At 37.1% G+C, this 24022-nt stretch overlaps 2 protein-coding genes across 2 annotated transcripts; one reads left to right on the top strand and one right to left on the bottom strand.

Moving 5' to 3' along the window:
* Positions 1-610: 610 nt before the first annotated feature.
* lurap1 (leucine rich adaptor protein 1) lies at positions 611-15069 on the bottom strand. Its single transcript, XM_065264779.2, has 3 exons — positions 14733-15069; positions 14311-14523; positions 611-4697 (listed from the first exon to the last, which is right to left on the bottom strand). The coding sequence occupies exons 1-3, from the start codon at positions 14742-14744 to the stop codon at positions 4002-4004; spliced, it is 921 nt and encodes a 306-aa protein (XP_065120851.2). The 5' UTR covers positions 14745-15069; the 3' UTR covers positions 611-4001.
* A 3814-nt stretch (positions 15070-18883) lies between these two features.
* On the top strand, positions 18884-23882 carry ttc22 (tetratricopeptide repeat domain 22). The gene is made up of 7 exons (XM_065240504.2): positions 18884-19552; positions 19627-19682; positions 19796-19911; positions 20216-20334; positions 20554-20715; positions 22354-22506; positions 22587-23882. Exons 1-7 carry the CDS (start codon positions 18992-18994, stop codon positions 23112-23114), a joined length of 1695 nt encoding a protein of 564 aa, XP_065096576.1. The 5' UTR covers positions 18884-18991; the 3' UTR covers positions 23115-23882.
* The last annotated feature ends 140 nt before the right edge of the window (positions 23883-24022 follow it).

The raw sequence follows: 24022 nt of genomic DNA, 5'->3' as shown, positions 1-24022 counted from the left end.
GGGGTGGCGAGTCAGATGTCACTGAGTAAAGTGCATATTGAGTTGTCTGTTGTTTATGTCAAGTCAACGGTGATAAACAGTTTTTGCAATTCGACCATTTTATTTATGTCCCCACCAATGCCAGAATCAAACCTACGCCCTTGGGTCAAACACAGTATTAGTATGGTGTTCCTAATAATCCTTTAGGTGAGTGTATATGCAGATTAATTATGTGCTCAGTCCTTTTGTGCAAAGAGTTGGAGGGAAGTTTGCCTTGTGTCTATTCTTGCACAGGGCCTCCTGTGAATCAAGACTGCAATGTTTCCTTCTTTTATTACATTTCTCTCCAACAAATGCAATTTCCATCTCCCCCTTTCTTCTCTTTTGGATCATGCTCATACAATTTCACTCTATCTTCACCCGTTCCCTCCCATAATCCATCTATTTCTCACCTTTTTACACAGTGGCTTCTGAGATATATCTCCATTTCCCCCGACTCTAACCAAACAGCTGAGCAACACACACGCACAAGTTGCACACTTATTCAGTAGTCATGGAAACCCTTTCCTAAAGGCACAGACATTATTCACTGAGAGTGGGTGTTTGTGAGAAGAGAACGGACTGTTCAAAGTTTTGTTATAATGCTGTTATTCTTTACAAAACAATAAATGCATATACACTGACTGCACACATTACTACAAACTGAATACACAGGTTTCAAGTGTTTAGAATTCAAAATTGTCAGGTACCATTTTTATTACACAACGCCCTATGTTATTTGACTGAATACTGATAGTGCTGTAGTTCTGGGTATTAGACAAAAATATATTACAACAATCAATGCAGTTCTCTTGGCATACAAACATAGGACCATATTTAGTACTAACACTGTGACAATTCAAATATTATGTATATATGTATATATATGAGAGAGAGAGAGAGAGAGAGAGAGAGAGAGAGAGAGAGAGAGAGAGAGAGAGAGAGAGAGAGAGAGAGAGAAATTTAGCATCTCTGAGCAACTTTATATTAAAGTGCACTTTAGGTCCTAAATGTCACACATCTCTACATACGGTAGCAAGAAAATAATGTCACAAAAGCAAAGATAACAGCACAACCACTGACCTTCATGCATTTGTATAGTTTGAACATTAGGACTTCAAAGAGACTGTGCAGAGTATTTGACATCTTTCACAAAGCTCCAGTGGTCTGTGATCATCAGAGCCTGGACAGGGATTATTTTAAACAAGGACTAGGGCTTAGTTTAATTATAAAATATAACTAGTTTTAACAAACATGCCTTACTAAAAACATTACTTGTGTGCATTTTGAGGCAAAACAAAGGTCACTGATGTATTTTAAAATATTTCAGTGCAAGTTGTTTTCAGTTTAGACACCTCTTACATTTATTTTAGTATAGGACTAGTCTAATCCCTGTCCGGGAAACTGCCTCTTTATGTCTAAGGCAACTTACTGAGTTGTTGATTTTGACTCTGCCTTTAACAGGGTGACATTGTAACAGATGGGAGCATACTTGGCATTCAGAATGGATTTGTTCTTTGACCTTAAGATGTTAACTCAAACCATTCTGAGATGCCGTATTTAAAACTTTGGTAGTAAAACGGTATGATTTAAACATTCCCTCCTGTCAGAGTTTAAGCCGAAGGAAAATACTACGATTCATTTTTCCGTTACAGGCAAAATTGTCAGCCGCAGCATAAAAAACTGATTCACTCTATAAAGTAACAAAATAAATTGCTGTGGTTTCAACCTCTTGAATTGTTTTGTACTTTGGTCCATTCTAAGTAATATATTGAGGGAAGGATGAATGTTCTTGTCAAATGTGAGCATTTGTGCAATCTGTAGACAAATAAAGAGATTTAATGTTGCAATGAATCTCTAGATTTATGTTAACTTGAAGGTTTTTAAGGACTGATTACTATCGACGACATTTTTATGATTTTAAATCAGGCTTGAAGAAATAAATATCTAAAATGCCTACAATAAAAAAGAATCAACATACTTACAAAAGTTACAAAAACTCTTAAAAATAAAGAGTTGCCTTAAAAGAACCATTTTTAGTTCGCCAACTGAATCTTTTAGACAATTTCTAAGCCATTAACATTTTAGACATTTTTTTCTTAACATTTACTATTCTGTAGAAGCTCTCCCCACAACACTGTCAGAAAAAAAGTAAAACTTTGCACCAAAAGAGTTCATATTAAAGCGGAATTGAACCCTAGACATTTTAGCCTGTTATCACGGGTAATTTATGTCCATTTTGCAATTTACATGAGGAAAAAAGAAATGTGCACGATTTCGATTATTTGGATTGATAGTGTGTTGAAGCCGAATTCTTTGATGGACTCAATTATGCAGAATGAACTGCGCGAAATTGAGTCATTAGCTCCACCCACTAACCACTGACCGATTCAGCCTTCAGGTTTGTTTAGCTTCATGCGGCGCTGCAAGAACAGACAGCCGGATGACGTCAAGGTTCCGCAAGAGTGATTTAAACGCAAATCCTCCGTAGAATTTTGTGAATCGCTCTAGCGGTACTTTGACATAATCCGGCTGTCGAACAAGCCTAACTTCTTTTACCGCTCAACCTGCTCTCAAATCAACTTGAAGTTAGCCAGCAGACTAACCCAACCAAAGAGTAACTAATTTTTCCGTCTCTGAAGGGGAAATCACCAGTGTTGGTGAAAGTTACTTTTAAAAGTAATGCATTACAATATTAAGTTACTCCCCAAAAAAAGTAACTAATTGCGTTACTTAGTTACTTTTCATGGAAATTAATGCTTACGTTACTTTTTCTTACTTGGCTGAGGCTTGATCTCTTTCAGGCCTTGCAGGTGTTTTTAATGATCGCAAATATTTTAAGCTCTGGCCTGCCAACTCAGTTTTTGACTCAAACTGTTCCCGCTCAGGTGCACAGAGTGCGTAATTCTATGTTAATATGTTAAAAACACTGGGAGTTTTTATTGTTTACATCAACGCGACCCTCAGCTGACACACCACTAACAAATTACTCGAAAATTTGAATACGCAGCCAGCACTTTCGTCAGGAAGATTTCGAGTACTGTTTCCAGCCCAGTTTTTCCGCGGACTCAGGTAATGTAAAACTGTTAAAATATCTAAAACATAACTTAGCTTAGTTGTTGCTTGTTTTGTGTAACTACGGTAAACATACTACGTAGAAAGTTATTATCATGTTGTTGTTGTTATGAACACATGCAAACCAAGCTAACATTAGCTCATCCTTTGCAGCTGTCAATCAAAGAACGTTAACATCTACTGTCAATCAGCTCGCCACAAGACCCGCCCCCATTTAGAACGTTCAGAATTATGTAGTCGTGCATTTTTCTTCTGGTGATTTGACGACTTGTCAAATCACTGTTACTGTAGTAGTTAAAAGCTTTAATTTTATATGGAGTTAGTACATTTGATGGCAGCACAATCAACTACATATATGTGATGAAATATAGTGTTGTAGCATAATGTTGTTTTAGGGTGTACTTCCGCTTTAAAGATACATATAAGTATCTCAAAGTTACATATTGGTACCAAATGTTGACATCTGTACTTATTGGTTCTTATGACCTTTAAAGGGTACTGCCCCAGTGACACATATTTTGACTATTTTTCTAACAGTGTACAAAGGATCTTTTGTGCAACCTAAGGACTCTGATGTGACTCATTAACAAATACTTTTGTGCTAAATTTTTGCTGACAGATTTCAGAAAAGATTATGACTTCCAAAAAGAAATGAACACTTGAAACATGCGCGCAAAAATATCTACATAACCTTAACTGACGATCTAATTAAATCTGGATTCTTCAACCTTGACCACACATTCCTATAATGTGATGAGTTTAGGCGTCTTTCTTTTACTCTTACTGACCTCTCCACCTCTGGGATTTACAGGAACCAAAATGAAAGTCTACGAAACAAAAGCTCAGTGTTGAACAGAGAACCACATCAGGTCAAGCCAATACCTTTGGCTTGATAATAATGTACATTATCACAAAAATGTCACATCATCCTGGGAGTGCACCCAACGCCAGTGTGCGTCATATTCCAATTGAACTTTGCCGTTCATTTTGCAGGTCTCCAGCTCAACTTTGCCATTCTTGTAAGGTTTCACTTTAGGGCTTAGATTCTTTTCTAGTTTTTCAGCCAGACAGGCCCTGGGTGAGTCTGAGCCAACCATTTGCTTCACCGCTTTCTTAGACTGTGCATTATTAGAATCATGATTGACAGAAGGGTGTGGTCGCCCAGTCTCAGACACCGCCTTCCAAACCTGAGCTTCTTCTTTGGGAGCATTGGAACTGACTTGTGGAGATCTGGTTCCGGATCCAGTGGTGCCATTCATTCCAACTCCGCTAACTCTGGGGACCTCTGTCCCAATAGGGGCGGCACAGAGTATTGAATCAGTCCCGCTGGAGGGGCAGTACTCATCTAGATCGTCTGCTAATGTGTCCAGATAGCTGCCGATGGAAATGTTGTCTAACTTGTCATGGGGGTCTTGCAGGCTGCTCAAGCTTCCCCTCCAAGATGTATCAGGACCTTCCCCCAAACTGTACTGGCTGCTGGTCAGGCTACTGCAGCGGCTGGTGAGGGCACCACGCTCCTCCAGAAGCCATTTGACCGCCTCAATGCCCTCGTGTAATGCTATTAACTGGTTCAAGATCTTGACGTCTGCTGCGCGTAGACAAGCCTGTACACAAAAGAGAATACATGAGTATGTAGGATCAGTGTCAGGTTTGATGCTTTGCCATACCTGAAATCAACAATATCATAAAACAAAGTTACATCTTTTCTGAAAATGTAAGAAGTTAAATTGAGTCATAGATACAGTTTTAGCTTTATAAAAAACACTTTTTGTCAATTTAGTTCAATTTCAATATTCACGTTATTTTCTCACTTATTGGGAGCAGAATGCTAGCTGGAGCCATTCACTTCCAGTCTTTGGCTAAGCTAAGCTAGCGGGGGCTACGTCAGACAGAGTTACAGCATGCACGGAGATGAGAAAGGTATTTATGGACTTATCTAACTCTGGGGGATACAGTGTATAAGCTACATTCCCAAAATGTGGGCATGTTCCTTTAACTTTAGTTTTTCTAATCAAATTTATATTTACAATTAAAATGTTTTCAATTAGTTTTCATTGCCAATATTAACACTAAATGAGAAAATGCAATAGGCCAAGAAAACAGAAAATTAATCCTCTTAAAGTGTTCAGATTAGTGCTGATTGTTGTACAGAGATCTGGGGTTTGTAAGCATGATTGCTGTCTGGTGCTGACTGAAGCCGGAGGTCCATTAAAGTAAATGCTGTTAAGATTTATAGATCTTCCTGACTACATCCATTTCTCTAGCAAGGCACTCATCCGCTCTTCCTAATTCCAGAGCAAATGGGCTAAGTAGTTTTCATCTGACACATCTAAACATAATGTCAGAAACGTTCTGTATAGCAATATATAGTCTAAAACAGAATCTGCAGACTTTTTCACATTTTCTGTTGACTATTTGGCAAAATCTGCAGATCCTGTTAAATGTATTATTTAAACATGGTAAATGTGAGCTGAAAACAATTGGTGTGTGCCTGCCTATTACATAACAAATGAAAGAATAAACTTTTTAAAGTGCATCCCAAATAGTTAATATGCACTATTCTAAGCCATTCTGTAGTTTAAATGGTGTAAGTAGTGTGTTTACACTGAAAATTCCAACAAGACACTGATGCACAATGTAGTGTTTAAAACTGGAGACATCATGCACTCAAATGTTGCAGTTTTGCTGAAGAGGCTGAAGAGAGGATGGGCTACCAGATTTGTGAACCGAATCGTCTCTGCAAAGATGATTATGCTTCAGTCTGATGGTGACTGTGGTCATACTGGGCATGTACAAATAGATTTTCATTGATGTGTTACATAGTTATGGTAATGGTAGAGTACATAGTGCATAGTTTAAGTGCATAATGTATAGTATGTCATCTGGAACACAAGTATAGACTTTGCACATCACTTGTGGGTTTGTAGTGGGGTCAGAAGGCTCTCGGATCAAAATATCATAATTTGTGTTCTAAAGATGAACAAAGCTTTTACGGGCTTGGAACAACATGATGGCGAGTAATTAATGACATAATTTTCATTATTGGTTAACCCTTTAAAGAAATATTCCACTATCATTAAAAAAAAATCTGATAATTTACTCACCGACATGTGAACCAAGATGTTTTTGTCTATCTTTGTTCAGTCGAAAAGAAATTAAGTTTTTAATTAAGACTTTAGTTCACAGCTTCAATATTGCAGTTTCAATGCAGCTTCAAAGGGCTCTAAACATTCCAACCGAGGCATAAAGCTCTTATCTAGAAAAACGGTCACTACTTTCGCAAAAAAAGTACTTTTAACTTTTTGTCAAGCGCAAGCGTGAAAATACGTATTACGTAATCACGCATGACATATGTGAACTACCGCTTCAGTGTTTACAAGTGTGGAGAAAGAGGTCTGTTCTAATGTTGTTGTATGTTGAATGATACTAAATAATGTCTTTGTGTCCATTTATTGTTTAAAATTGTCTGCAAATGTGCTTCACAAACACTGTCAAAAATAAAGGTACACTCTTAGAAAGATGTGAAATTAGATGTGTTAATTTTTTACACATCTTTGTGCATTAAGCTTTTAACACATTATGTGTAATTTTAACACATTATGTGTCATTTTGTGTTGATTTTGTGTTAAAATATAACACAAGTTGTTTTAAAAGTAACACAAAATGTGTTGTTTCAATAATAACACAGTGATGGGTGAATTCTGGGACAACGCATTAGGTCCTCTTAAACCCCATTCACACAGACCTCTGGTCCCAGAAAATACCCGTAAAATCGCCAGACAAGCGTCTGTGTGAACAAAAACTCGTTCCGTTAATCTTCTGGGATCGTTGCCGGAAAGAGGACCTAGTAACATACGCCGGTAACCCTCTGTGTGAAAAAAAGCCGCAAGAATGCCGTAATGGGCGTGTCGAAGTGAGGACGCGCGCGTCATCATCACAACACAAGTTATGGTTCAGCTCCTTACAACGAGAGATAACATGCATATAAACATTCACCACGAGAAATGGTGCAAACGAGATTGAAGCAGTTATCAGGAAATGATATATGAGACGCATAAACAATGACGCACGTGCCGTAGTGAGGACGTGCGTGTCATGGCAACATGAAGTTGGTTCAACTCTTTAAAATGAGGGATTTACAACATTAACTACGAGAAATGTCAGCAAACTGGACTGAAGCAGATATCAGGAGGTAAGTTAGCTCGTTACTTACTGCGTTGAAACGAAGATCATTCAGCAGCATAAAAGAATATCGCGTCACGTGCTCATTTGAGCTATAATAAAAGGAAAATACCTATCATCCTAACAAGATATATCGTTCAGCTCCTCAAAATACGGGTTTTAAATGCATATAAACGATCACGATGAGAAATGTCTGAAAACTGTATCAAAGCAGAAATCAGGGAGCTCTTCAAATATCCACTCAGAAGCTGAGATCATTCACCAGCATAGAACTGTGCGTTCACGCGCTCCTTTGTAGTCTTATCATAAACAAAAATGCACGCGAGTTGTTTCTGGAGAGAGAAATAATAAAAAATATGCAAACTTCAGACGCTGCGTAGAAGAGAGGGCGGGACTTTCAACAGGTCACGTTTCTTTCCGGGACCGGGTAATCATGTCAGTGTGAATGAATAAAATATCAAACTGTCCCGGAAAATTCCAGGATGCCTGTCCCGTGTATCTTAGGGCATATCTGTGTGAAAAGGGCTTTTACGGCAACGATCCCAGCAGATTAACGGGACGACTTTGTGTTCACACAGACGCTTGTCTGGCAATTTTACGGGTATTTTCTGGGACCAAAGGTCTGTGTGAATGGGGTTTTAGTGTGTCATCCCACAATCAACACTAATGTGTTGTTTTTAACACTCTAAGATTACACTCTAAGAGTGTACAAAGCTGTCACTTGGGCAGTACCCTTTAAAAAAGTCCTAATATGTACCATTTGGGGACAAATATGTATCTTTGAAGTACTAATATGCACTTTTTGGGTACAAATGTGTACCTTTTTGAAAGGGCACTGTTCCAGTGACAACTTTTGAACCTTTATTTCTGAGAGGATATGTAACCTTTAGACGTGATTACATAATAAGTATGGTCACGCTGGCGCGTCACACGGCTAGTGCAATATGTTTTTTTAATAATAATAAGTTTTTTTGGTAATATAAGCATATGTTTATGGAAGAATTGATCTTATACATACACCATATATACTTTGTACTCATTAAAGTCTGTCAGGTTTCTCTTGGGTGTTGTTTGGTTAAATCAATGTAAGGTTAAAATGGATGCTATTGATCCTTCAGTTGGACTTGAAGCAATACATTAGGTTTTTCCTCACTATATCCTTCTTTAGAATGGATTTTTATTTTATGAGGTACATCCATCAAAATGTAACGAAAGTTCTCAGAAATTCCATTAGAACTACATTAGGATGCTTAATTAGGAAACTTTTCAGATTTTCAAATGCTTAGGGGTTAAGTCCTGAACTCATCCAGCTCATCGAACAGTACTCAAGCCTATATATATAACAGTGCTCATTAAACATGCTGTACTTCCTTTAAAAGCTCCCACTAAACCTGATCTGCCCTGTCTGCACCAAATGAGTTACTGCAAGTTGCATTTTAAAGAAATAGAAAAAAAACCCCAAATCAGATCCCAAAGCGTCTCTGTGGTGCACGCTGTAATTATAATCCACTAATACAATATAGTGTATGACTACAGTAAATTTCAGATGATAGCAAGCGGTCTAATGGATAATATGCAGAAAAAACAATAAACTCAGCCCTAATGGGATATAAAAATACATTTACATTTATAGACACTGCCATATATGGATAATATACTCTCATCCTATACGTGCAGGCCTGCTGTGTAATTTAAAGGCTATTGAGGACTGCTGACGTCAACCACACTAATTACAGTAGAAAAAAAAGAGTAGAACATTGGAAAAAGAGAGCGTGGGAGACATAAAGGGTTGGGGAGCAGAGCCAAATTTAGAAGGGAAAATAAACGTGCATAAAACTACAAATTTGTACAGTACTGTAGGCTATAGCTGTAAATGACAAGAGAGTCATAGATCAGATTGTAACAAATCCGTTCTGGTTTGGATTGGGCTGTGTCGTCTCTGCATCTCAGTCCGAGTCTCTGAAAGGAATATATATATATACAATCGTTAATGTTCTCCCTGCCTTAGCACCAATGTGGTGAATGTTAATCTGGCCTTGAACAACCCCTGTCTGTCTGCAACTCTATAGCTACATCAAATAAAGGAAACCATGACCAATGCCTTTGAATATCCAATAACAACCTGGAGCACTACTGTATATCAATTCAGAATTGATCAGAAGTTTAATTGAAACAACTCTGTAAAGGCTATCTTTTTCCAGAACTGCATATTTTTATTAAAAGTCGGGTTTGCCTCAGTAGTTGCAGACCACTGTCACATTTACAGTATGTTTACACAAATAGCTGACTTTAAAATTCAAAGCTTGTGAAAAGACAAGAAAGGAAGTGACAGAATATAGAAAAACATTCAGTGCATGGTTGTGACAGCAATGCTTTAAAGAGGATCAATTGAACTATTAAGAGAGTTTTCAAGTACAAACTTCCTGACAGATGCAGTAAAACAAATTGTGGCTTTTTAAGTCGGCTCTCTGACAACTATAAGACCCCAGTTTCAATGGCAAAAACTTCATAACAAAGAGACCTTTTAGGATTATAAGTATAACCCTATGCAATATAGTGTTGCTGCAATCACCTTTGTTAAATCGTTTGACTGTCTTTATGATCTGAAGCTTCCCTCCTTCCAGTCTGGAAAGCCACAGTGTGACCCACAGACTCTCCTGAGGGAAAACATTCCACAGTGTCTGAGACTCGACGCTGCCCAAACCTCTTAATTCTCACGGATAGCAGATTTCCATTTCCCCAACTCCTTAAAACCATACATCTAATCACTAAAGCTCTGCAAAACTCATTTTCCATGCGTTGGTGTCCTGCTCTGTGGAATATCACACCACACTAGTAGCTGTTGCCTGTGTGTGTGTTGCGTGTGTACTGTTAATGAAAATTCAACGAATGACCACTTTGTCATTATACTAAGTAGCATAGTTACAGTATATCATCATTTTGTACACTAGCTCTGCCAACCAATGTCTGGTTGGAGCAATAGGTTTAAAAAAAGATGTGCTGAACTCAGTGCAGGCAATAGAAGGGAAGGTCTCGTGGAACTGGACTTTGACACGATGTCACTGACAAAAATCCGCCTTTTGCTGACCTCGCTCTTCTCCCATTTCTTATCACATACCACATTGAAAAATGTTTGAAAAGTGAAAAAACTGCCTGGGTGATTCTCACGAAACCATTGAAACACCACGGCACTAATGATTTTAGCTATAAAATGTGTAATATAGTAATATTAAAAAGCATCAGAATCAACACAATACTGTGTTCTACCTTGCACAATGTGTGATTTCAACATAAGAATTTATAATTTGTCAATTTTATCTCATTTTCTGCTGAAATTCTCATTACCGCAATGTGTCCGGCTGTGTTTGAACATGCGTTATGTTGTAATTTAATCAAATTAACACAAAAATATTTAGAAAAAAAATAAATGGATGTTTTGCTAGACTACTTTAGATGACAGAAAAAATATTTACTGAATATTCATGTATAATATAATAATGAAAAAAAAATTAGGAAAATGATGTGTCCATGCCTGATGTTCTCATCCTCCGCAACACTTTTTGAGAACAGTTTAAGCACACATACAAAATTTTAATAAAGTTTGATTTTGAGTGACCAAGCACATGGACCAGTTACTTCAAGATGGCTACCAGGTAAGATCATTTTTTTACAGTTAATTTGAAATATTGTTTTGTCAGAATGCGTACACGACATTTTGATTATCATTACCGCAACAGATGCTTATTAAATGTTAATTTAATTAATAGAAGCATAATACTTTGATTTTAAATGCATGTGCTGAATCTCCAAATTATGTTCTTTCAGGTTTGTCATGTCATTTTTAAAATATGTCAGTGTTGATGTTTTCTGACTGTTGCGGTAATGAGATTTTTTAGGACTAATTTTTTAAATTATGTTACAAAAAGTGTTAAATGATAAGAAAAAGTGTTTAAATTAATGTTCCCATTTACACCAGACTTTGTTTTTCAATGTCTGGTGGGAAAAAAAGTCAATTTAAGCAATTTTTACATTTTCATGCTTGACATTTTTAAAACCAAGTTTTCATGAGAATCACCCGCCTATTGTTTATAAGGAATTAAAGTATTTATTGGGTATGTTAATAAATATATATAATCATTTACATTATGTTATAATTGCATCCTGTTTATCTACAAAAATACTAAGGTGAAGAGATCTGACAATATAGATAGCATTTAACTACCGCTTCGATCATTTTATTCATTAAACTTATCTCCTACTGCAAATGAATATCACTAAGAAAATCCTGGTATTGTCACTTAGAGTAAATAGAAAATATATTTTTACTTGTAAATAGCATCTATTACTAAGAAAATATGCAGTTTTCACTTATTGTTAATGGCATCTATCGCTATTTGCACTTAGTGTAAATAGCCGCTGCCTAATTTTAGTCATTTTACTTTAATGCAATGGCATGTCTCTGAGTTTAGAAAAAGCTCTTCAGAGATAGGGAGTCTTTCAAGCCTTAAGTCAAGTATGTGAAGAATGTTGACTTTTTGCCATTGTTGCCATTTTTAAACACAGTACAGTAAAACCGCTTCATTTAGTTTGCCAATAAGATTAATGCTTAAACTGACCAACTTCTCATTATGTCAAACAAATTCAAGTACAGTATTAAATGTGAAGACTGTACATTTCAATATTTAAAAACTTTATCCTGTTTCAGCAAAATATGCAAAGAGATATGTGTGAGGCAGTGAAAACCAAGCCAAAGTCATTTTTCGGCATTTAGTGTTATTTACTGCATAATGTAAAGAATTTTCTGTGAAATTATAACCTTGATATCTTTATTATTGAGTGAGCAAGGCCAATAATTTGAGGAATGTTTGTAATCAAATCGTTCATGAGCCCCATTCACTTCCATAGTATTCTTTCCTATTATGGAAGTGAATGGGGCTTATGAACAGCTTGGTTGCAAACATTCTTCAAAATCTTTTCCCGTGTTCATCAGAACAAATACATTTATACAGGTTTGTAATAACATGAAGGAAGATAAATGATGACAGAATTTTCATTTTTTGGGTGAACTATCCCTTTAAGGCTGGAAATTCATAGACAGGATCACAAATTAAAGGTAGGCCTTTCAAATAGTTAGGCCTAAACACGGACCTTTCAGAACATAACTTTGCTAGAGTATCACAACCAAGACAGCATTACTGCTCAGTCGATGATGTCTGGGACTTTGTTTGTCTGACCAATGGAAGATTAAAAAAGTGTTTGAGAAGCTTCTTTAATTCACACAATACACAGAGTCAATACAAGTCCTTCATCTAAAACACAGCAATACTGGATTAAAAGGATCTCTAATACAGTATGTCAACCTATCACCTTTTTCTCCTTAACCTTCATACGCCCCTCTCTCTTTCTTTCCCCTCTTATTGAGCCTGGAGAGTCATCTCCCTTTCCTCCATCTGTCAGTACAACATCCCCTGTGTTTCCCATCTGTGTGTCGAGCAAGGAGAGAGAGAGAGAGAGCTGCATTCACAGTCGGCCAAGATGCTGAAAGTCATTGAGGAGACCTTCCTCTCGCTCTTTCTTTATGCAGTTCACAGGTGGCATAAATAACAAGCTGTTTGTTGGACTTCCTGAACATGACTTTCCGAGTTTTGTAATGGTACATATAAACTTGACTACACTTTATCACATTTATTATATTGTGGTGCTTGAATAAATTGCATGTGTGGATGACAATGTGTGACACACTGTAAAATAAAGTGCTCTGACAGTTGGGTTGCTGTACATAATGACTAATAGGAAACAGTGTGAAATGGCATCGGGACCAAAGTAAAACAAAGAATCATGTCTTAATACCCAACGTACACTAGATTGCAAGTGGCGCAAAGCACTGCAGACTATTGGATTTGTAAAAAAGTCTGTTTTGTCATGTAGTGTCATGCCACTCACTTCCAGTAAATATTCTGTATAAGTCAAACCTGTTCTTGCTGTTGTTCTACACAAAAATCCAAACTTTTTGGCAAACCACTGACATGTTAATAATTATCACAAAGACAAATTAATAATGCTGCCTTGCACAAATCAGCAATGGTGGCAGCAGTATACTTTATGACAGCTTTAATGCCTTTTAAGTACTTAGTTAAGAGCACCATAGCAACAACATCAGGGTCCATTTCCTTAATAGCTCCACATTCCACTGGGAAACAAGCTTATTTCCCTAACTACTGTACAACACTACTCTATACAGCTATAAGGGCGCATTTGCCCCAAGAGCTGAAAGTTAGTTTGGGTTACAATATGAATGCATACAACTTATAAAAAGAGCATCAACAAAAGATATGCGGTTGCAAGAAATATGGCTGTTTGTTAACAAAACTATAATTGCCGGTATGACAACCTTTAATGTGCAATTTACTTTTTGGCAGCAGTGAGAGAAATTCTTTTGTGTCTGGTTGATTTGGTTTGTGGAATGTGGGTTGGGACCCTTCAAAATAAGAAAACAACAACAAGTTTCTACTTGGGAGTTTTGTTATGAAAAGATGCAAACATTGTATGAGGGAACTGTTCTATAGATATGTATAACAGTATCAACAAATAGGAATCAAGATAGCCGGAGCTAAACAGGACCTACGTGTAAAAATCCTATATGTGCCTTTTAAAGGATAGAATAAAATCACTTAAGAAAAATACATTAAGTGGTAATTTTTTTCTTAATGACAAAGATAAACTACATTTGGTTGATAAAACACTATATGTGTGCATTTGAAGAAATGTATATTAGCATTTAAGCACACATGCACATCCATGCTGGTATAAATGACGCACATAACCCGCCGGGCATGTCTATACCAGCTAGCATATGGGTCAGCTGTGGGGTCTATAATGTATGACAAAGTCAACAAGTTATCACACCATCCACCAATTTCATGCACGATTATATTTTAATATGCAAAGTGCAAAAACAGGAGGTTAGATAAGATTTGTCCCAACTCTATTTGACAAGATATAGAGGTCTCTGACCAATTTAGAAAAGGATCTTACCATCTCCAATTTCAGTTGTCTGATCTTCTCATCCAGGCCCTTCTTCTCCGTTTTATTATTCTCGGTCTGATGATGACAGATGATTTTGTGGTCCTCTCTCATCCACTTCAGGAGTCCATCTGGTGTCTTTCTCCCAACTTTTACCTCCAGATCCTTCAAATCTGGGACTGATTCACAGATATTGCTTTCCTCCATAACTACAACGAGAATGTCCTTAAAAGGGAAGGAAAAATAAATACTGACTACTGCAGATACCTCGATGAATAAGTTTGGATTAAGCGAGTATTTCGTCTAACGTTATACACTACGCTTTGATAGCATTTATAAACAGGCATTCATTATTAGTGCTGAAATCCGCGCGCGTGCAAACAACCAACTGCGTAATTCATCTGAATGGCCCCATATATTATTAAGTCACATACCTGGTTAATCATACGAATGTTTTCTTTCCGAAGAGCAGGCTGTGTTATCTCCTTTAGTGTGAAAAGCAGACCACCTGAGCATGATGCGTCGTTTATAATTGAATCTACACGCAGTTTAAACTCCACAGCTGCGCTACTGATGCCATGACTGCATTCACGCGAATAACAGATGTGACGCTGGAGATGAATTCAGATCTTGAGCTCAGCTCAAACTGACGCCTCTGTCCTGATGTGGTTTATTCATACTGCTGCTGCTGCTAAACTGAATACCACCTGCATGACAGCGAATGATGAAAACACACACAGTTCACTGCCGTAAACACTCGAGTAGACACGACCGTCTGAACTGCAAGATTCACTAGTAGATGAGGTACTATTGTACATTACACAAGAATTCCTCTTATCTTTCTTAATTCTTAATATTTTCTATACTAATAACCACGTATAAAGTACGTTTTCAGGAAACCATTTACTTAATAGGTTATATTACCACATATAGTACACTAACATTTACTATATAAGTTAAACTAAAATTCCTAGATACTAGTGTTTTCGAACCTTACTAAAGTAAAGGTATATTACAGTATATTAAAAATATAGTAGGCTACATATAATAGTATGTATTAGTATATAAAAAAATTATAATAAAAAGTTTGATCTTCTTTTTTATTAAAGAAAAGGTTAACTCATTGGATACTACATGAGGAAATGAAGGTACAAAGTTGTCACTGGAGCGGTACCTCAAAATGTACACTTTTGTACCTAATGTGCATACAGGTACATAAATGGTACATTAGGACCTTTTAAAAAGATACCGTCCCATTGACAACTTTTGTACCTTTTTCTACTACAGTGCAGATGGATAATTTTAAATATTGAAAACAGTACCAAGTATCAGTGTCTGCCAACTTTCTTGAATGACATTTAATATTTTTTCACCACAATCCAATCAGTAATATGCTTCCTAACCATAAGTCTGGAGAGAAAATGTGAGTAATAATTTTTCCATTACAATGAAAAACCTTATGAGCTGTATAACATATTATGGTATTCATGATCTGTTTTTGCTGTGTGTTGTCAAATTTATAAATAAAACACAGTATTAAGTCCATATAACTCCATGTGTTACACTAGTGTTCTCTATGCCAAAACCACATAAAGATGACATCATTAAACATATGCTGGCTGTACAGAAAGGATCTCCCCCTGTTAAAGTCATTATGGACAAACAGTAGTGAGAGAAGAACAACCTCGCACAACACCCAATACTAAAAACTCATATTTCTAGTATTAGGTAATTAGAAAAATGTCTCTGTTTTTTGATAAGAGCTTAAAATGGGAATCATGGTAAGATATAAACATATTTACAGGGAAATTATACAGTATTTATATAGAAATATACATTTACGTAGCCTAAATTAATTGATTGTCTGATGAAACATGATGGATTGGAAACATAATTTTTTAATGACATAAAAAACTTAACTGGACAAGACCTTGACTTTTGACTTGAAATAATAAGACAGCAAACCAACACATGAAAGCAAACACAATGACATGGAGATGAAATAAGGAGTGTGACAACGAGAAAGGGAATTTTCTGAAGCAGTTACTCTCCTTAAAGAGCACCAATGGTTTGATTCTCGATTTTTCATTTCCTTTGGTGTGTAAGTGTGTATTAGTGCATGTTAACGATATGCAAAAGGTACAAACACTGAAGTAAACAATGACGCAAGTTATCATCTCCAACGTAAATCTCTTTTCTTGGACTACAATAAACACATGGATTATAGGCAACAGTTTACTTCCTGGGATTGGTGATGTAGTAAAGACCGACATTATCATAATTCCTCCCACTTCGGGCCTGTAAGTTAACTCCTGTCAGCATTGCATTGTGCACAAATCTTTCAACATGGTAAGGAGTGTCACATTTCCGGCTGACGCCAGAGGTATTCAGACCAATCACAACGTACAGTTAGATGACCAATCAGGGACACAGAGCTTTTCAAATCTCTGCGTTTCAGGAACAGAGTGAAATCTGGAGCTACAAAAATGTACGGTATGTGGAAAACAATGTTTTTTAACCATAAAGAACGTGAACACATTGTATTACAAATACACTAAAGTTGTTTTTAGCAATGAAATACGTGCTATTTAAGGTTTTCTGCAAAAGGTTGTTTTATATGACAAACTTTACAAAAGCAGAAATATGAAATTTACAGTGGGGTCAAGCAGACAGTTAAGTTATATGCTTTACCTTAATATAGCAATAATAACATGATAATAAGTTCGGTAATACAATGATCAGCAAGGGAGTTTTTGTGAGCCTGTGTGTGTAATAGCCTATTGATAAAAGTTGCTCTATTGTCAAAGATTATAGAAACATATTGTGTAAATTTCACCACATCAGATCCAATGCCCATGATCGCTGCCTAATAACTGAAAATAGTCCTGATAATTATAAACTTTGCAAACACCCATCACCTGTCAGTGGAACAAATCTCTCTGTGCCATCTAGACTCTAAAAAATGTTGGGTTGTTGGGTAACAACAACCCAGCATAGGGTTATTTATAACACAACAGTTGGGTTTGCCTATACTGTATTTGACCAAATTATGGGTTGAAAGTTAAAACAACAAGAAGTGTTTCGAGTGTAAATATGTGCACAATTTATAAAGAAACAAAGAGCCATTTCAGGTTCTTTATTTTGGCAAATGTGACCCTGGACCACAAAACCAGACCAAAAGACAAAAATACATTGTGGGTCAAAATTATAAATTTTTCTTTTATGCCAAAAGTCATTATATAAAGATCATGTTCCATGAAGATATTTTGTACATTTTCTACAGTAAAAATATCAAAACCTTCTATTTGTCAACTTTTAAAGCAATTTTTTAGAGGGTGTGAAAAATTGAGAAAATTGTTAAATAAAAAGTTAAATATTATATTCTTACAAACCATACATCAATGTAAAGCTAATTTATCTGCTTTCGGGTGATGTATAAACTCAATAAAAAAAGCTTATGACTGGTTTTGTGATTCATGGTCACAAATACATAACCTAAACATGTCTTACAGTCGTTAATAATATGCAATAATATGGACTTAATACTTATTTGAGTATTACCCCTACCTGGACAGAGCCCAAATTTAATTTCCAAAAATACAAAGAAAACTCTCAGTAGACAGAAGCAGGTAAATTCTATGATGTTGACGTAAGGTTAAAGTGTATTTGAATTTTAGTTATTGAATCAAATTGTCTTGTGGAGAACTCTGTAAACTCTTTTTAAAGTATTTAAAGTAAGTGACTTAAGTTACCAGATAGTAAATATCACCACAATAAAACAAGAATTCTCTTTTTATATCGGGAGATAGCATCCTCCCTCTTTTACTTGCTATCTACTTGTCTATCAAAGCGAAATGATTCTAAAGATATTTTCTAGATAAGACAGAATAACCCATCACCCTGTATTACTACACGTCACTGTTTGCCTGTCCTCAATATTTGGTGAAAGGTTTCAATCTAGTGGTCAAAGTGAAAATTGCACATATAAAAAAAATGTACAACCTGGTGAAATTTAGTCAACCTAAACAAAATGAATTGTTAAAAAGACCAAGAGTTTTTTTTTTATCACACTATATTTTATATTATTTAGTATATGCAACACAACATTATATTAGACAAAGATGTTTGTTTATGACTAGTCGAAGATACAAGAAACAATACAAGATGTGTTTAAGGACCCTTTTGACAATCATTTTCTTTAAGCGCATTTGTTAAAATCAGCTAGCTGTTATTATTATACAAAGAATATTATTTAGATGTATTAGTATTACAAGATATTAGTATGTGTTTACCCATTTTACACTTGAACCATAAAGCTTTGCAATAACAACATCCATTTTACATGTAAAATTACAAAATAATTTTTCATGTTTTTGTTTCATTCAGCTCTTGGCTAAACAGCAAACCCTACATGACATTAAGGTGGGTCAGTTAAAATAAGCAAGTCTCATTCTTCACACTTCCTTAGGCAAACGCCCTTATTTCCTATTTATTTTAAATTGCTAAATCCAAAACCACAATGTTTACAATGGGTGGGAAAACCTGTTACAGGAAGCAAGAAGGCACACGCTCTCTGACTTTCCTTACCTGCCTATCTTCTCCTCTGTAAACCTGTATTTCCTGTCTTATCTATAAGATCCTAAAGAGCCTCTTTCTTAGTCAAGAACTGTCAGTACCGTGTGTGCAGGTGAACATGGAGGACAGCACAGAAGATGACATTGAGTCTCTAATTGAGGGAATGGCTTACATTCCTGGGCACTTTCATTTGGATTTACATCTGAACGGTGAGCCCAACGGACCAGCTACCCTTCGGCACAGAGACACCCAGCTCAAGAGCGAGAGCCTCAGGGCTGAGCTGGAAGCCGAGACAGGGCGACTCCAATATGCTGTGCGCAATATGCTGGGCCTCCTGGCTTTTCATATGAATGAACTGAAGGTAGCAGAGGAGGCCTTTCGTAGCATCTGCCAAGAGGATCCTGAAAACCTCAACGCCTGGGCCAACCTTGGTTTTGTTTATGAAAGTTTGGGCCGGGAGCTAGAGGAAGGCGAGTGTGTGGACCGTGTGGCTGCCCTCATGGGCCCAGAGATGGGGGAGACCCAGATGGACTGCAGGCTTCGGGCAGCACGGTGCTTGGCCGAGCAGGCATACGCATATCCTCATGATGTGGAGCTGGAGGGAGACGAAGTTTTACGGGAGAGGCTGACAACTGCATTGATGTTATACAATCGTGCACTTGATTATGGAGGGGAATTGGTGAGAACATTGCAGCCTCTTTCTTTCACATGAAGAAGTAAGCACTGTGTTTTATATTTTGTTTTTATCCGCAGACACCGATAGAAGAAAAAAGAAGTTGGAATTTCAAAATGGCAACAATTTACATAAGGTACATTGCAACACTTTGAAATGTTAAACTAGCTCTATGTTTTTTTATATATTTGTAACACCTCATCAAGCTTTTAAATTTATAAGGACCCTAAAACTTAGCTTGTGTTTTAGGTTAGATGCTATTGTAAGGGATTCAAAAGACATTGAATCCACAAGACTGACCTATTTCAACAAGGCCATTAATCTTCTTACCGAGACTTTAAAATCTGACAACACACATCTCAAGGGTGAGTCTTATTCATTAGACATATTTATGGGGTTTAGTAAAGCAGTTTTTCATTGTATAAAGACAGTTGGTTACTGTGTGTTTCTAGATGACATTATAAAGAGTGAAGCAGACCAGCCCTTCCAGTTTCATGTTGTTACTTGGCAACTTGTTTGGATCATATGCCTCCTTACCTTTAGCAAATATTTATGCATTTATTTCATGTACCTCAGATGCCATGCAATCATTAGGACAATGTCTTATGTCACATAACAAATGTCTCAGACAATTTCCTCCTCCTTCTCCACTCATTTATCCTTGTCTAGCCCTGGGCTGGTGCTATATAGGTCTGATGCTGGAGCGAATGGAGGAGTTTTCCACCGTGCCAATGTCAGTTCATGACTGTGGTTTCTCCGGATCGGATCCTCTGACCTGTTATGGATCGGTACTGTATGTCAGACCAGACATATGCTTTAAATGTCTTTGGTCATGCTAAACAAACACTTTTGTATTCACATGTCACTTACCGTAACACTTTGTTGTTTGTGGACATCAGTGCATAGTCAAATGTTTGAAATGAATACACTGACAGCTCATACACTGATATGACGCACAAAAATACTACTGTGTGACTAAAGATGTTTTCTACTGGTCATTTCAACAGGCCATTAAAATCGCTGCAGATGATGCATTCGTACTCAACAGGCTAGCCAACGTGTTTTTCCTGTCTGGTAAACTGGAGATGGCCACGGGTATCTGTAACATGGCTTTGAATGTCCTGCCTGATGCTGAACTCAACTGGCAAGCCTATTGCACTCGTGCCAAGGTAAATTAACTATTTGCATGTCACTTAACCAAGTCATTATGCCTGTACACTCACCTAGGGGATTATTAGGAACACCATACTAATACTGTGTTTGACCCCCTTTCGCCTTCAGAACTGCCTTAATTCTACATTGATTTAACAAGGTGCTGAAAGCATTCTTTAGAAATGTGGCCCACATTGATACAATAGCATCTTGCAGTTTAAGTTGATTTATGGGATGCACACCCAGGGCACGAAGCTCCCGTTCCACAACATCCCAAAGATGCTCTATTGGGTTGAGATCTGGTGACTGTGGGGGCCATTTTAGTACAATGAACTCATTGTCATGTTAAAGAAACCAATTTGAAATGATTTGAGCTTTGTGACATGGTGCATTATCCTGTTGGAAATAGCCATCAGAGGATGGGTACGTGGTGGTCATAAAGGGATGGACATCGTCAGAAACAATGCTCAGGTAGGCCGTGGCATTTAAACTATGCCCAATTGGCACTAAGGGGCCTAAAGTGTGCCAAGAAAACATCCCCCACACCATTACACCCCCACCACCAGCCTTTACAGTGGTAACAAGGCATGATGGATCCATGTTCTCATTCTGTTTACGCCAAATTCTGACTCTACCATCTGAATGTCTCAACAGAAATGGAGACTCATCAGACCAGGCAACATTTTTCCAGTCTTCGACTGTCAAATTTTGGTGAGCTTGTGTAAATTGTAGCCTTATTTTCCTATTTGTAGTGGAGATGAGTGGTACCCAGTGGGGTCTTCTGCTGTTGTAGCCCATCCGCCTCAAGGTTGTGCGTGTTGTGGCTTCACAAATGCTTTGCTGCATACCTCAGTTGTAATGAGTGGTTATTTCAGTCAAAGTTGCTCTTCTATCAGCTTGAATCAGTCGGCCCATTCTCCTCTGATCTCTAGTATCAACAAGGCATTTTCGTACACAGGACTGCCACATACTGGATGTTTTTCTCCTTTCACACCATTCTTTCTAAACCCTAGAAATGGTTGTGCATGAAAATCCCAGTAACTGAGCAGATTGTGAAATTCTCAGACCGGCCTGTCTGGCACCAACCTCCATGACACGCAAAAAATTGCTTAAATCACCTTTCTTTCCTATTCTGACATTCAGTTTGGAGTTCAGGAAATTGTCTTGACAAGGACCACACCCCTAAATGCACTGAAGCAACTGCCATGTGATTGGTTGCTTAGATAATTGCATTAATGAGAAATTGAACAGGTGTTCCTAATAATTCTTTAGGTGAGTGTATATGAATATGCATATTTTGTTTACAAATATTACATATCTTAAACCCGCAACAACGGGATGGATACTTAAATCATTCCTAATCAATTAGTTGAGCATTGTCAAAAAAGGAAATCACATGTAAACACGGAAATAAATGTCTACTGTCTACTTAACACACCTTAAATGCTTCTGGATTAAAGCTGACAACAGTTACAAAAAGACAAAGCATTGCTTCTTAGCACCTCACCCATGTGATTCACGTCAGACTATATAATTACAACATGGACGTTTTGAAGGTCTGCGAATGTTTAAATTCCATTTGTACTTTCTAATAGTTTTGATGTACACCCAATGATCTACTTTTCACTACTGAAAGTTAGGCATTTCCTCTCCAGCTTGGCATTACAATTTATGCAAAGGATCTGGATAAAGCTAAATGTGGTCAAGGTGGTATCCCCGACCGTCAGATTCTAAAAGAGGCCCGCTCTGATCTTGAACGTGTTTTGGCTGTCCGACCCTGTTTGAGGACTCATTTGGAGATGGGTCAGGTAAGCAACTTCCACGTCAAAGATTTCATGTAGTTTACAGTCACTCTGTAATTTATAAACAATCACTTTCCTACGATCAGGTCTTCTATTACATGGGTGTGGATGCCCTGCAGGAGAGCCTTTTGGTGGATGAGATGGCAATAAATCACGCCCTGATCAGTCTATCAAAAGCTTTGCAGTGTCCTTTGGGCTCAACGATCTCAAAACTACAACTCCTACGTGGTCGCTGCCTGTTGGTGAAAGGGGAGGAAAAAAATGCGATCGACTGTTTCAGGCAAGCGCTTGAACTGGAATCACCTAGTGTCCGAGACACAGAGGTCCTGCGCTGTCTGCTACAGGCAATTCTTGTGAGCTTCACCCAGAGTGGGACGGACACAGGTGAAGCGATTTCCCAGTTAGAGGAATGTTTAAAGAAGGCAGAGAAGCGATATGGGTCCAGGATAGTTCAGACTGAGTTAAAGGCACTGTGCCGAGCACACACGGATGAGGTGACCGAGTTGTCAAAGGATCTGGTGAGGAAGGGGAGGCTGGAAGTGGTTAAAAGGTTACTGCAGAGCATACAGCCACAAGAGAAGAAATTACCATTGGGCAGGTCCATATCAATATGAAAAGAAGACTACGGGATACTGAAAACGACTATAACATGGCCACTGTTGTTATAGAAGTGTAGATAACATTACTGTGATGGGCAATTGTGTGATATGATTTGTGCATGTTAATATTTTATCAGACGTTTTGAAGCTACTCATTTCAAAATAGAAATATCCTTTGTTCATGCTATTTGTTATGGACAACCATTATAGAGAACATTTTATTTTTAAATATGTACATTTATATGTATGCAAAATGCATATATTACTGTTGCATCATAGATAAAACATTCCAAAGATTTTTTAGCTATGGCATTTTTCCTCCAGCACATGCCAAGAAGCTTAAAGAACCAGTTAAACAGGACGTAATTGTTTTAAGCTGGAGATGTAGCGATCATTGAAATTCATAGATTTTTATCCCATGCTGGACTGACATGGTATTGACATGGTGTGAATTACATAAAGTAGGCCTTTCTTTTAAAGAAAAGTGATAAATATCCAGTTTTTGATATTTATGTTTTATGCTTATAACTAAAACGTTTATACTAAAAATATAACATGAAATGTACATTTTAATAAACAAATTAAAGCATTTTTACTAGTAAACTTTTGGACTAGTAGACTTCATGTGACAAATGGTTTAACAGAACAGTATAGTTACTAAACACCATTTTTCTTTATCATAGACTGTTACAATCTTATGGCTAAACCTCACTAAATGAGCCATTGTAAAGTGTTTCCCCATCACAGAAACAAACAGTTAAGCATCAATTAATGTTTTACTGTTAAAGATCCCAACATTTAGGGCCAAATGTATTTTTTAACATTATCAAAAATGTTTTTATTACCCAAGAGTACATCTAATGAAATATATGAAAACAGTCTAAATTGTCATGTTTTATGTATTAAATGTTGATGAGAATGGA

Source organism: Paramisgurnus dabryanus, chromosome 7 (assembly GCF_030506205.2).
Source record: "Paramisgurnus dabryanus chromosome 7, PD_genome_1.1, whole genome shotgun sequence".
Lineage (NCBI taxonomy): Eukaryota > Metazoa > Chordata > Actinopteri > Cypriniformes > Cobitidae > Paramisgurnus > Paramisgurnus dabryanus.
This window is presented reverse-complemented; position numbering and strand designations above follow the sequence as displayed.